The sequence below is a fragment of the Leuciscus leuciscus genome (genome assembly GCF_965113295.1).
Source record: "Leuciscus leuciscus genome assembly, chromosome: 16".
Classification (NCBI taxonomy): Eukaryota; Metazoa; Chordata; class Actinopteri; order Cypriniformes; family Leuciscidae; genus Leuciscus; species Leuciscus leuciscus.
In genome coordinates this window covers 28,346,708-28,359,817 of record NC_138740.1, presented here as the reverse complement: position 1 = coordinate 28,359,817, position 13,110 = coordinate 28,346,708, and the positions used below count along the sequence as shown (strand labels likewise).

The window sequence follows — 13,110 nt, the reverse complement described above, 5'->3', positions numbered from 1 at the left end:
CAAATTAGGCTACGGTTTAAAAGGCACAGTTCGCTATTAGTTTAAATGCTGAAACATTTTTCAAAAAGACATTTACCGGTAGTCCAGGTATTCCAGGTGTCCCTCTAGGCCCAGCAGGACCAATATTGCCCTTTAGGAAAAGTATATGCATTTCATAATTAGTTATGTAGCCGATGCTTTTAACCAAAGCAACTTAAAAATGAAGGAGAAAGAATTGAGAGATATCTAAGATTAATGAACTGTACATGTATTATATTAAAAACTAAGAAAAAACAAAAGAATATATGTGTTCTCAAGATGTTTTGACTTTTACCTGATCCCCCTTTGGTCCTGGGGGTCCTGGAGGACCAAGAGGCCCCAGACTCCCCTAAAGAGGATAAATAAATACTCTTTTAAGAGAATTGAATAGGTTGTACTGCAGAATCAGGGGATGTGCTTGTGATGCACCATACCTTCAAGCCATCTCTCCCTGGTGGACCAAGAGGTCCCTGATCCCCTTTCTCACCCTATTATGGACAGGTTAAGGAATTAACATTAAGAATGTATTTTTAAGGCACAAAAAGAATCATGTCAGAGTACATTTTTAAAAGCACCTCTGTTCCTTTGACACCTTGCTCCCCAGGCTCTCCTTTCACCCCTTGGATTCCCTGTCAAGCATCAAGCATCTTAATATTATCCTATTTTATTCATTCCCACAATGTTATTTAATCCAAAAGATGTGACAATTTTGAAATGAACTGTTCTGACCAGGAGTATCAATCTTACCATACTTCCCCCCCATCCAGGAAGTCCTTTCTCTCCTACATCTCCTCTCTCTCCCTATTGGACAAGGAGAAGGCAAGAAGAAAATACCTAACTTGTCCAATTCAAGCCATGGGTTTCAAAAATCGTCTCATGTGTTTAAATGCCATGTTGATATAATCTCTGAACTCTGACCTTTTCTCCTCTTGGTCCTCTGGTCCCCCTCAACCCTGCCTTGCCTCTTTTACCCTTTAGATGTCAAACACCCACCCCCCCAAAAAAAAAAGAAATTCAGTTTTTCAATCATAATCACCACAATTTTACAAATGTTTGTCCTGCATTATGACAAATGACATTATAAGTCTAAAATAACCTACGTATATTCATGAAAATGTAATGTCACTAAACTTCATTGTCTTTTACTTAGAGATTTGGAAACATTTAATAGAATCTAAGAGCATATCACATCTTACCCTCCGTCCAATGTGACCCATTTTTCCAGGTGCTCCATCTTTCCCCTGAGCTCCCTAAAAATGCATCAATAACCAAATTCAAATTTGAAATGAATTTGCAGATAAGAGTCCTGGGAAATCTGTATGCTTAAACACAGCTCTTATATCTGACAGCAAGGACAAAGGCATAGAGGAAGAACTTTTATTTTAGATAGCAGAGAGGGATTAAGACAGAGAAAAGAACATTGTGACCTTACCTTCTCTCCTTTTATGCCTTCTTTTCCTTCAGGTCCTGGGTTACCCAAACGGCCCTGCAACAACCAAAACTCATTAAGGGCCTGATCATTAAGCAAGCAGAGTTGAAACAAAGGCATAATTAAATTAAGGTGTATCTATTTGTTTTCTCTTTTCTGTAAATGTACAATTTTGTCTCACTGGACACTGACCTGAGCTCCTGGTAGGCCTTGTGAGCCCCTTGCCCCTTCCTCACCTTGAGGACCCTAAAGTAGTAGATTTGAATTGATATAACTGGGTTAATCAAACACATGTACTGTATTTCTATATACAGCCAAGCACAAAATGCCACACCAACTGATTTTAATGTCTGTACCTCCAAACCAAGCAGTCCTGGTGGCCCTTGTATGCCTTGAAGGCCATCTGGCCCCTAAAGGGAAGAGATGGGTTCATTTTGAACATGTAGTAGATTTATTTACGATCAATTTAAAGAGGCAATCACGAGTTTCCATCTTAGTGGAGTTCATCACAAGCTCACCTCCACTCCTGGCTCTCCTTTATCTCCTGGGTCTCCTTTCTCCGCTTTAGGCCCTGGGAGACCTTTAGGGCCCAAATGGCCTTGGGGACCAACTGATCCAACACCACCCTGAAGGTCAAGGTATGATCATGAATCAGTTACTCTGAGGTAAAACACATTGATTGCCCCCTGTTGTTCCTAATAATAGGCTATCATCTAGGAGATGAATATAAACATGAACAAATTCTCTTTACCTGTGTGCCAGCTTTTCCTGAGTCACCTTGCACGCCTTTGCGACCTGCAATTCCCTGAGGCACGAAGCAAAGATATGAATAACATAACATAAATAAAACAGCTATTTTTTCGACATTCAAAATGCAATGCAAATAAGATGTTCCATGTTATGAGTTTTGCTAAATATATTAATATAGTAATGTATTTTCATTTAAGTGGATCAGAACCTCAGGTCCAGCATCTCCTGGCTCACCAAGTAAACCATTCGGCCCAGCTTCTTCCTAAGAGAGACACTCAGATTTAGACTTAAATAATCCAAAGATGCTCTAAGTGAACAATCAAATGTGGTACCTTGCTTCCTGGAGGTCCATCTGGCCCCACCAGCCCTGGATGGCCTGGTCCACCCTGAAACACAAGAAAACAGGAACTGTTTATCAGTAACAAGTAACAACCATATCAAACAGGAATATAGGAGTCAATCATTCACAGGTGAAACAGATCAAAGAGAATGATGAACTATAGTAAAATAAGGATACTACACACCTCTACACCTTTCAGACCAGCAGGTCCATTCCCGCCCATGAGGCCTGACTCACCCTGACATAAAAACAGCAAACGATCAACAAAAATGCAATAAAATTGGACAAATAAAAGTCAAGATACCATGCATTTTACATGGTAAAAGAACATGACACATCTTTCAGTGTTTTCCATTTAGGAAAAATACCTGCACCTTTCAAATACCTGAAATACCTGGTCAGTAAGATTTTTTTAAAGCTTCTGAAACATGTCTCTTGCTTACCAAGACATTTATTTGATCAAATGTACAGTAACATAGAACACTAATATTGTGAAATATTATTACATTTTAAAATAACTCATCTACTTTAATATATTTTAAAATGTAATTTCTTTCTGTGATGGTCAAGCTGAATTTTGAGCAGCCATTACTTCGGTTTCACATGATCCTTAAAAAAGTATTAAAACATACCGATTTGGTGCTCAAGAAACAAAAAATTATTATTAATGTTGAAAACAGTTTGTGCTGATTAATATTTTAGCATTTACTTGAAATAAATATTTTTTGTAATATTATAAATGTATTTACTGTCACTTTTAATCAAATTAATGAATCCTTGCTGAATAAAAAAATACTGATTTCTTTCCAATAGTAGCGTACATCAAATGATACGATAAACAGAGAAGATACTTAATAAAAACATGTCAGGGTAAATAAAATGTTATGCAAAAAAATGCATAATATGAAATGCTAATTTGCACTCACCAGCAGTCCAATTTGGCCCTTGGCTCCCTTGAGTCCCCTCTCTCCCTGCTCCCCCACGTCTCCCCACGGCCCCTCTAAACCAGTAAATCCTAGCGGTCCAATATCACCCTGAAGGGAAAAAAAGAAATATAGTACACATTTTCCCTTATGAAATGACACTATAGCTGTAAAAGATGAATGACCTTATCTCCTTTAGGGCCGGGGTCTCCAGCAACGCCAACTGGACCAGTATCACCCTTCATCAGGAGAAAAACACCAATATTACTATTTGGAAAGACAGTGAGACTGATCGTATTTGAGACAGATGACTTTAGGGGTAAATTGCACAGTTGTGCCGACATTAAGAAATTCATCTCCACACCTCATTGCCTGCTGGGCCTGGTGGACCCATTGGACCTTTAGCACCTGGAGGGCCAATGTTTCCTTTTGGTCCTTGAAGACCAAGCTTTCCGAAGGGACCTCTGTCCCCCTGCCAGTAGAAATAAATGTTAAAAGATACAATAAAATTTTTTTTTTTTAAATACATAATGTTATTTTTGTCTATAATTTTATTATCTATTTATAATGTTATTTAGTGCATATAATTTCAATTGTCACCTGACCTTATCACCTTTCCTTCCAGGAGGCCCCTCCAAACCCGTCGGACCAGTTGGACCCTACAGAGGTCAGAAAGCTTTCATCATATCTCAGTTGCCACCAATTTATTAAAGCTATAACCATTTAAGACTGTCATTGTGATTTTACTCTGGTTCATTAAAACACCACATGGCTTAATGTTTTAGTTTGCTATTCTGTACTGAACATAAAGATCAAATAATTTTGCAGTGCCAATCTAACCTGTGGTCCTTCCAGTCCGAGAGGCCCGTTGTCACCAGGAGGGCCCATCATTCCCTGTGCATTTATAGCAACTTTTAGTGATTTCATAAGGAAACACAATTTGAGATACTCTTAATCTCTTAAATCACTTAAATCACCTGTTCTCCTTTCATCCCGTCTACACCTGACACTCCATTTTCCCCCTGTAAACCCTGAAGAAAGATTTGCAACAATTTTAACTTGATGTCCATCAACGTCTTTCATATAGCAAAGCTTTTGAAATCCGTGATCATGTATGGTAGGGAGAATTTTCACTTACTGGAATACCTTGGGGCCCGTTTGACCCAGGTTCCCCTGAGAGCCCTTTACTTCCACTGGGTCCTGGTTTTCCAGTGACCCCACTGACTCCCTGAAGTCCTGGAGGACCCTATATAGACAATCAATCATAATCAGCATTTGAAAATTAACAGCCAAAATGAGATATAATGTAAATGACAGAGCTGATTGTGTGCTCACACATGGCCCATCTGTTCCCCGATGCCCGGGATCTCCCTGACGGCCCTGCAGAGAGGTAACCCATTTATTTTACAAAGGAAATAAATGAAACCTTTTATATTTCAGCACTGCTTTATGAGAAATCAAACTTCACTGAATGAGTTAGGTCAGGATCTTTTATTTTCTTCGAGAAGTGGTATATACTGTACCTGGGGTCCTGGCAGGCCTTTTTCTCCTACTGGACCAGGGGGACCCTAAAAAACACACATAAAGGTTAACAGTATTAGTCACCACAACATGCAAATGGCAGTGTTACAGCAGTGGAAACTGAAATACATTTGTCCATAGAATGAAAAAAATGAAGGTACAGCAACTGAAGTATAAAATTAAATTAATGTTCAGCTCGATTTAGGATCCCAGTGTTTGTACTAGATCCATCACACACTTACTGGTGGTCCAGGCTTTCCAGGTGCTCCAGGAGGCCCTCTTAGACCTGGCTCTCCCTATGACAAAACAAATGTCTTTTTTTTTAAAATAAAGTTACTATTAAGAAGACTAAAAACAGTGCGGCTTTGCTCTAAACCCAAGTGAGCCGTCTACATTTTTAGTCATCATCATAATAGGAAGGTTGTTCCAAGCTTATAATGGATAGGAAAATCCCAGAATGCATAGTGACAAACTCAGAAAGTGATATGTTGATCAATAAAATACTTTATATAACAATTTAAGGTATTATGGAACATTATTTAACAAAATATTTAAAAAAATTAAATTCAGTTACAGTACTGAGAAATATTGACTTTAAATACACAGCTGTTCAAATGTTTGTGGTCAGTACGATTTTTTTAACGTATTGGAAAGAAGTCTCTTATGCTCACCAAGGCAATATCGTAATATTGTGAAATATTTGTGGATTTTTTTTCAGGATTATTTGACGAACAGAAAGATTAGAACAGCAATTATTTTAAATAAAAATCTTTTGAAACATTATGTATTTACTGTCACTTTTGATCAATTTAAAGTGAAAAATAAATAAATAATTATAACACAAAAGAAGATATTTTAAAGAATGTTGGTAATTAAACAGCTGATGGTAGCCTTTGACTTCCATAGCAGGAAAAAAAATAACACTAAAAAGTCAAAGGCTACCATCAACTGTCTGGTTACCAACATTCTTTAAAATATATTCTTTTGAGTTCAACAGAAGAAAGAAATTCATACATGTTTTGAACAACATGAGTGATTAAATGATGACAAAATGTATATTTTTTGGGGAACCATCCCTTTAATGTGTCCATGCTGAATAGAAGTATTAATTAAACATTTTTATTTATTTAAAAAAAACTTACTGACCTACCTAAATAAAAATGCACCCAATGTCAGTGTGTGCTGTCATTTTCTCTTATATGTTTATCATGTTAACTTAGCAACATGCAAACTTTGTTCAAAGTCAACTTTGAGGTTAGTCAAATCTCTTCTCTTCAAAACTGATAATTGAGCTGCTGAGTGTTTCCAGTCATTTATAGGTTCCATTTAGGTTAGGATGTTGCCTTGGCTTATAGGTCAGCATATTATGCAGACTACGAGGCAGGTTCACTAAGATAAGAACAGAGCCTTTCTCTGTGGTTATGCTTTGACATTATAACTGTAATGTACAACAGCATACAGTAATATAATAACATTGTGGTTAATGCAGGATGGTTAAAGTGCAATTTGTCTTTACTCTGTCTCCAGCGTGGCCTTGTCTTCCTCTCATACCCACGTTTCCTGGAAAACCCTTAAAAGAATATGACAGAGTTAGGTGGCTATGTCAAAACACCTACAGTACCTCAACTTCAATACTCCTCATCCTGCTCCCTTTTTCCTCTATAAAGCCCTGTAGAGGGGTCACTTACATACATGCCAACAGGGCCCTGTGGTCCCTCCATTCCTGTCTTTCCAGAGAAACCCTGAGAAAAATACATACCAAAACATCATAAAAAATCAGCAGCATGGTTATATGAGTTAAAAGAGAGCAAAGAAATAAGTCGTAACATACCCTCTCTCCTGGTGGTCCTGGACTGCCCATGTGTCCCTCTCGTCCAGGCAGACCCTGTCATTGAAACACATAATCAGTACAGATTTAACAATCCACAAACAGATCACAATGCAGAATTTTTATTTTTGTATTAAGTTGCTGAAGTGATCTTATAGACTTTAGTCAGGGTAGCGCCATATTCGATTCAATGTATTGTACTGTAGTTTAACAACATAAAAATTACGTGATCTTTGACCTTTATACAGTGTGTGCCATTGTAAAGACTGTACATCTATCCCTCACAGCCTCCTTTTCATGTTAAATTCAACATAGCATCTAATGTAACCTGACTAAGGTCAATTCATCTAATTATGTTTATTCCTGTGAAGACAGGAATTTTCAGCAGCCATGACTTCAGTCTTCAGCGTCACATGATCCATCAGAAATCATTCTAATATGCTGAACGGGGGTCAAGAGTTGAATCCTGTGAAACAGCTACTGTTAACTTGTGTCTGAGCCGATTACCTCAAGTTTGTAATATGCTTTGTAGTCTGTCTTACAAGACAAGTTACACAAACAATGGCTGATTCAAAGATCCAAATACGCTTTGATATCTTTTTGCATGTGCTCCATTGTTGTGTGAGAAAGAGTAGAATGTGTGTAAGTGTAATCGTATGTATTATAGAAACAGAACACATATAACTTCAAGACTACCACCTCAACTTTTTTAGATATTGAAAGGCAGGCGTGCCAAGAATTACAGAAAATGAATACAAGTAAAAAAACAATACTATGAAAAATAATATGTAATATGGATTCAGTTTATTACGTTTTCTAAACATACTATAGGTAATAAAATTGGCAAGTCAAATAGGGGTCAGGAGGGTGTCTGTCTTGCAAGCAGGGGATTTTTTTTTTTCTATTATGCTGACATTTTGTCATCATTCTTGTGCTTACAAATAAGCTATTCAGCTTCAGGCACAGCAGACTAGTAAACTCTGAAGTGATTTAAAGACGTGTGTGGAAATGACAGAGAACAGAGAAGAAAACTCACCATAGATCCTGGGGGTCCGTCCTGACCAGGTTCTCCAGGAATACCTTGCAATCCCTAAGGTTTGAGAAACCAACCAAGAACTTAAAAGCCTTGTGTGTTCATGTGTGTACCAGTGTTTCTGCTACCACCACTGACCATCACTCTTCTTGCCTACTGCATTTTACTGGAGTCATTTATAGCTGGTAGGGTGCAAATTAAACTTTGACAAGCTGCACATAACACTGGTGCCCACTAAATTCCTGGAAAGGCTGTCTTTGTTTGAATAACCTCTTTATGATTCATAAAAGGCATAGCCCATCCTCTATAAAATGTGATCATCGCTTTTTTATTTGATCTGCACTGGGAGCTCAGTCTGCTGGATTCATGACAACAATCTGCATTATAGAGCTCCATTCACTGCCAAAAACAGCTCATTAATGGTAAATAAAGTCTGTTAGAGGTGCTCAATATGAAAGCTTAGCAGTGATAAGTAAATAAACAGTTTCTGCCCAGTAGCTAAAGACTACATTAAAGACTTTATAAATGCTAATATAGACTTTAAAACCAATCGCAGGTGGGATATTACATAAAGAGTTCTGAACCCACCGTTGGTCCTTTACTTCCTGCATTACCCACAAGGCCTTGCAGTCCCTGGAGCACAAGAAAGAACAATTAGAATGAATTTGCAGAACTTTTTACAGTCTCTGTTGAAGTACCTGTTTATTCTTACTAGAACCTTTATTGAGCTATTTATAGTAATTGTAACAATAGACAAATGTATCTGTATTTATTATAATACTCTATTCTACAACTAAATTCTAGTACCCTCCTTCCAAAATACGAAATGTGCTGTGATTGGTTAGATGGCCCAGTGTGTCGTGATTGGCACAGCTTAGCACATGTTTGGGAAATGTCCCGCCCCTCCATAACTGTGAGTTCTTCTGTAGTGTAAATATTAATGATGGCTTCAAACTTCAAACCAATCTGAGCCCAATTCAGACCCTGACAATGTTAACGAACAAGAGGATCGTGCAGAAGGGATTTCATGCATGCACAGACTTTGCAAGTGGTATGTTTTTGTAATTTTCTTATACATTATAGATACAATGTTATCTACCCTTTAATCGTGATATTTGTCGGAAAACTAAGATAATATAAATAGTAATCGATCACTAAACCATGGTTAATTTTTCCTAAGGAGCAGTAAACCGTCTTACAAAAGCGAGAGCTTACAAAAGCTACAGTAAACAAGCTGTTCTCCATAAAATGTGCAGCGCACAGATAAACGTTTGAGTGTTAAAAATAAGTTAACCACTCTAAGTTCGCATAATAGGACCCCTTTAAGACTAGAATAAAGTCTAAAATTAGAAATCATAATATAATGTTTTCATAATATAATGCAGCCTTATTCCTTTTATATATTTTTAATTGAAGAAAAAAAATGCATCAACGATATCTTTTTACAGTTATCTTGGTATTAGAATATAGAATGGGAACCTGTGTACCAGGCTTTCCTTCAGCTCCAACAGGTCCAGGTGGGCCAGGTAAACCCTGCAATAAACACCATCAACACTGACATCATCAACATTCTACACAGAAGATTGATAACGGGGAGGTAAGGATTTCCATTACTCTCAGCTTTTGTGTATGGACACTTACAGGAAGTCCAGGCATGCCATTGTGACCCCTCTGCCCTGTTCGTCCCTGAAAATGTATTGAGACTTCATTAAATACAATATCAAACTGCTTTTTTTTTCTTTTTCTATTTGTAATATTTTAAAGCATATGACCATAATACACTACCATTCAAATATTTGGGGTCAGTAGGACTCTTATGCTCACTGCATTTATTTGATAAATACAGTAAAAAATGTCATATTGTGAAATATTATTACAATTTAAAAGAAATGTTTTCTATTTTAATATATTTTAAAATATAATTTACTACTATAATACAGCTGAATTTTCAGCATAATTACTTCAATCTTCAGAGTCACATGATCATTAGTAGTAAATTATAAATAAAAAAAATCTTACTGACCTCAATCTTACATGGCAGTGTATATGAATATACCGTAAAGTGTATTACCTTTAGGCCTCTAGGACCAGGCTTTCCAGGGAGGCCTTCAGGACCTCTGCTCCCCTTCAGTAAAATGTACATTTCACATTAGTAATGAAGAATATTACACTGTAAATCCTAATGCCTATAGTACAGAGCAACTCTGACCTTTGACCCCTCCTTGCCCACTTTGCCATGCGGACCAGCCTCTCCATCCTCTCCCTATGTGTGAGAGGAAATTGTGTTATGACCCTTAAGACTAATCGTGAACCGGCAAACAAACTAAAAGCAAATGTGATATAAGTGAAGCAATAATAGTGTAACTCATACCTGAATACCCAGTGGTCCTGGCAGACCTCTGATGCCTGGGAAACCAGGAAAGCCCATTGGTCCCTGCTCACCTTGAATGCCGGGAACCCCTGGGGCTCCTCTAGCACCCTGGGAGGAAAATACAATTTTCAACAAGTGACATCTGAACAACCTAGAACAATGTGCAATGTAGACTGTATACTTTAAATTCATATTTAAAGTTTACTTTGTTTCCTTTAGGTCCAAAGTCTCCCTGGTCTCCATCAGGTCCTCTGTTACCCTTAAAAACAGAAAAGCTATTAGAGCCAAAATAAAAATTCAGAGTAGAGACAGGTTAAAATAGAGATAGCATGAGCTTACTTTGATACCAGTAAAACCTTTTGGACCTTGTGTTCCTAGTACACCCTTAAATGAAGAAAACACAAGTAAGATTAACCAGTACATGTAAGAAACAGGACATTACCTTGGTTACATTTGAATAACACAATTACAAAAAATACATTGGGATATATTTGATATGCGTATATATGTTTTATATGTGTATTGTAAATGGGATGAGTGGCTTTACCATTATTCCTTCAAATCCTGGCTCCCCTCTGAGGCCCATTGGCCCTACAGGTCCCTGTAAATGAACAGGGATAAGAAGGTATACTACCGTTCAAAAGTTTGTTTTTAAAATAAATTAATACTTTTATTCAGCAAGGACGCATTAAATTGAACAAAAGTGACAGTGAATACATTTATAATGTCACAATATACACACTACCGTTCAAAAGTTTGGGGTCAGTAAGATTTTTTATGTTTTGAAAAGAAGTATCTTCTGCTCACCAAGGCTGCATTTATTTGATTAAAAATACAAACGAAAACAGTAATATTGTGAAATATTATTCCAGTTTAAAACAGCTGTTTTCTATGTGAATATACAGTAAAGTGTAATTTATTCCTGTGATCAAAGCTGAATTTTCAGCATCATTACTCCAGTCTTCAGTGTCACATGATCCTTCAGAAATCATTCTAATATGATGATTTGATGCTCAAGAAACATTCATTATTATTATTATCAATGTTGAAAACAGTTGTGTACAGATTTTTTTCAAAATTCTTTGATGAATAGAAAGTTCAAAAGAACAGCATGTTTCTGAAATCTAAAGCTTTTGTAACATTAAACACTACCGTTCAAAAGTTTGGGGTCAGTAAGAATTTTATTTTTATTTTGGGGGGAAATAAATAAAATAAATCAATACTTTTATTCATCAAGGATGAGTTAAACTGATCAAAAGTTACAGTAAAGACATTTATAATGTTAGAAAATATTCTATTTTAAATAAATGCTGTTCTTTTGAACTTTCTATTCATCAAAGAATTTTGAAAAAAAATTGTACACAACTGTTTTCAACATTGATAATAATAATAATGAATGTTTCTTGAGCATCAAATCATCATATTAGAATGATTTCTGAAGGATCATGTGACACTGAAGATTGGAGTAATGATGCTGAATATTCAGCTTTGATCACAGGAATAAATTACAGTTTAAAATATATTAAAATAGAAAACAGTCAGATACTTTTAAAAACATTAAAAATCTTACTGACCCCAAATTTTGAACGGTAGTGTATATATATATATATATTTTTTTTTATAAATGCTGTTATTTTAACTTTCTATTCATCATGGTTCCCTGTTTTCAACGTTGATAATAATAGTAAATGTTTCTTGAGCACCAAATCAGTATATTAGAATGATTTCTGAAGATTCATGTGACACTGAAGACTCAGCTTTGCCATCACAGGAATAAATTAAATAAATTAAAAGTAATTTTTTAGAGTGAAATAATATTTCACAATATTCAGTTTTTACTGTATTTTTGATCAAATAAATGCAGCCTTGGTGAGCATAAGAGAAATCTTATCGACCTCAAATTTTGAACAGTAGTGGATGTGTTCAGATTAAATATCTCGGTAGAACGTTAAACAGCATGAAGCCCTGATCATTACTGAGTTAGGAAGATTAAAGAAATTTCACTCTGTGAGAAAAAAGTGCTTACAGGCTCTCCTTTAGGACCAGGAAAACCCTCCCGCCCTGACAGCCCCTAGTGAAGAAACATATGAATGCAATAATATGGATCACGTTCAAGTAAAATATTGTTTGACAGAGCCTGTCACAGGCTAGTCACTTAGTATTCATATATTAGCATGCAGATCCCTAAAATAACCTCCAAAACTACCATATCTTTATTCAATCAATTAGATTCATAAAGTAGACAATTTATATAAGACATTCACCTGTGGACCCCTTTGCCCTGATGGCCCGATCTGTCCCTCTAATCCCTGGGGACCCTAATAAATGACATATATGTTATGTAGAGGTCATTTATCAGCAACATTACACTGTACCAAATAATAAATAGCATACCTGTGGCCCCGGAAGACCAACAGCTCCTGGAGGTCCAGGCTCCCCCTAGAAAATATAACAGAAATTGTTAGTATGTCACGGATTGACATAATTGAGTGGAACAGTATGAAACAGCCTAAACACTTACACGTGACCCATTAGGCCCCTGGGCACCAACCACACCTGTCCAACCAGGAGCTCCCTGCAAACATTTAAATAAACTGAGATTGAAAGAAAATGGACAAATAATACAAGAAAAGTAAGATAAAATACAGTGTAATGAAAAGGAAAGTCATTTATTTTTAAACAGGAAACATATAATGTAGTGTCAATGCAATGATGGTTTAGTCAAAACATACTGAGTAACACCATCAGTTTGTGATATTCTGAATTACTCACAGGTGCACCTGGAAGACCTGGTGGTCCACCCATCCCATCATCCCCCTGTAAAGAGTAACATTAACAGATAACTATAACTAGATTAAGATTAACTAGACTAGGTCCTCATGTTATATATACACGTG

General features: G+C 36.5%; 1 protein-coding gene across 2 annotated transcripts in view; it reads right to left on the bottom strand.

Annotated features, from left to right (window-relative positions):
• The window catches only part of LOC309477075 (uncharacterized protein), a 65,063-nt gene that overhangs the window by 5,950 nt on the left and 46,003 nt on the right, over nucleotides 1–13,110 (bottom strand). For both annotated transcript variants that reach the window (XM_082140200.1, XM_082140199.1), the window contains exons 18-60: nucleotides 12,986–13,030; nucleotides 12,735–12,788; nucleotides 12,608–12,652; nucleotides 12,478–12,531; nucleotides 12,240–12,284; nucleotides 10,761–10,814; nucleotides 10,553–10,597; nucleotides 10,419–10,472; nucleotides 10,214–10,321; nucleotides 10,052–10,105; nucleotides 9,914–9,967; nucleotides 9,484–9,528; nucleotides 9,322–9,375; nucleotides 8,431–8,475; nucleotides 7,846–7,899; nucleotides 6,813–6,866; nucleotides 6,670–6,723; nucleotides 6,498–6,551; nucleotides 5,224–5,277; nucleotides 4,984–5,028; nucleotides 4,796–4,840; nucleotides 4,599–4,706; nucleotides 4,438–4,491; nucleotides 4,301–4,354; nucleotides 4,066–4,119; nucleotides 3,825–3,932; nucleotides 3,646–3,699; nucleotides 3,464–3,571; nucleotides 2,722–2,775; nucleotides 2,530–2,583; nucleotides 2,406–2,459; nucleotides 2,199–2,252; nucleotides 1,966–2,073; nucleotides 1,804–1,857; nucleotides 1,640–1,693; nucleotides 1,451–1,504; nucleotides 1,215–1,268; nucleotides 937–990; nucleotides 766–819; nucleotides 594–647; nucleotides 453–506; nucleotides 314–367; nucleotides 77–130 (exon numbers count right to left, since the gene is read on the bottom strand). In XM_082140200.1, coding sequence (XP_081996326.1) covers nucleotides 77–130; nucleotides 314–367; nucleotides 453–506; nucleotides 594–647; nucleotides 766–819; nucleotides 937–990; nucleotides 1,215–1,268; nucleotides 1,451–1,504; nucleotides 1,640–1,693; nucleotides 1,804–1,857; nucleotides 1,966–2,073; nucleotides 2,199–2,252; nucleotides 2,406–2,459; nucleotides 2,530–2,583; nucleotides 2,722–2,775; nucleotides 3,464–3,571; nucleotides 3,646–3,699; nucleotides 3,825–3,932; nucleotides 4,066–4,119; nucleotides 4,301–4,354; nucleotides 4,438–4,491; nucleotides 4,599–4,706; nucleotides 4,796–4,840; nucleotides 4,984–5,028; nucleotides 5,224–5,277; nucleotides 6,498–6,551; nucleotides 6,670–6,723; nucleotides 6,813–6,866; nucleotides 7,846–7,899; nucleotides 8,431–8,475; nucleotides 9,322–9,375; nucleotides 9,484–9,528; nucleotides 9,914–9,967; nucleotides 10,052–10,105; nucleotides 10,214–10,321; nucleotides 10,419–10,472; nucleotides 10,553–10,597; nucleotides 10,761–10,814; nucleotides 12,240–12,284; nucleotides 12,478–12,531; nucleotides 12,608–12,652; nucleotides 12,735–12,788; nucleotides 12,986–13,030 — 2,520 coding nt within the window. The remainder of the gene's footprint in view (nucleotides 1–76; nucleotides 131–313; nucleotides 368–452; nucleotides 507–593; nucleotides 648–765; nucleotides 820–936; nucleotides 991–1,214; nucleotides 1,269–1,450; nucleotides 1,505–1,639; nucleotides 1,694–1,803; nucleotides 1,858–1,965; nucleotides 2,074–2,198; nucleotides 2,253–2,405; nucleotides 2,460–2,529; nucleotides 2,584–2,721; nucleotides 2,776–3,463; nucleotides 3,572–3,645; nucleotides 3,700–3,824; nucleotides 3,933–4,065; nucleotides 4,120–4,300; nucleotides 4,355–4,437; nucleotides 4,492–4,598; nucleotides 4,707–4,795; nucleotides 4,841–4,983; nucleotides 5,029–5,223; nucleotides 5,278–6,497; nucleotides 6,552–6,669; nucleotides 6,724–6,812; nucleotides 6,867–7,845; nucleotides 7,900–8,430; nucleotides 8,476–9,321; nucleotides 9,376–9,483; nucleotides 9,529–9,913; nucleotides 9,968–10,051; nucleotides 10,106–10,213; nucleotides 10,322–10,418; nucleotides 10,473–10,552; nucleotides 10,598–10,760; nucleotides 10,815–12,239; nucleotides 12,285–12,477; nucleotides 12,532–12,607; nucleotides 12,653–12,734; nucleotides 12,789–12,985; nucleotides 13,031–13,110) is intronic.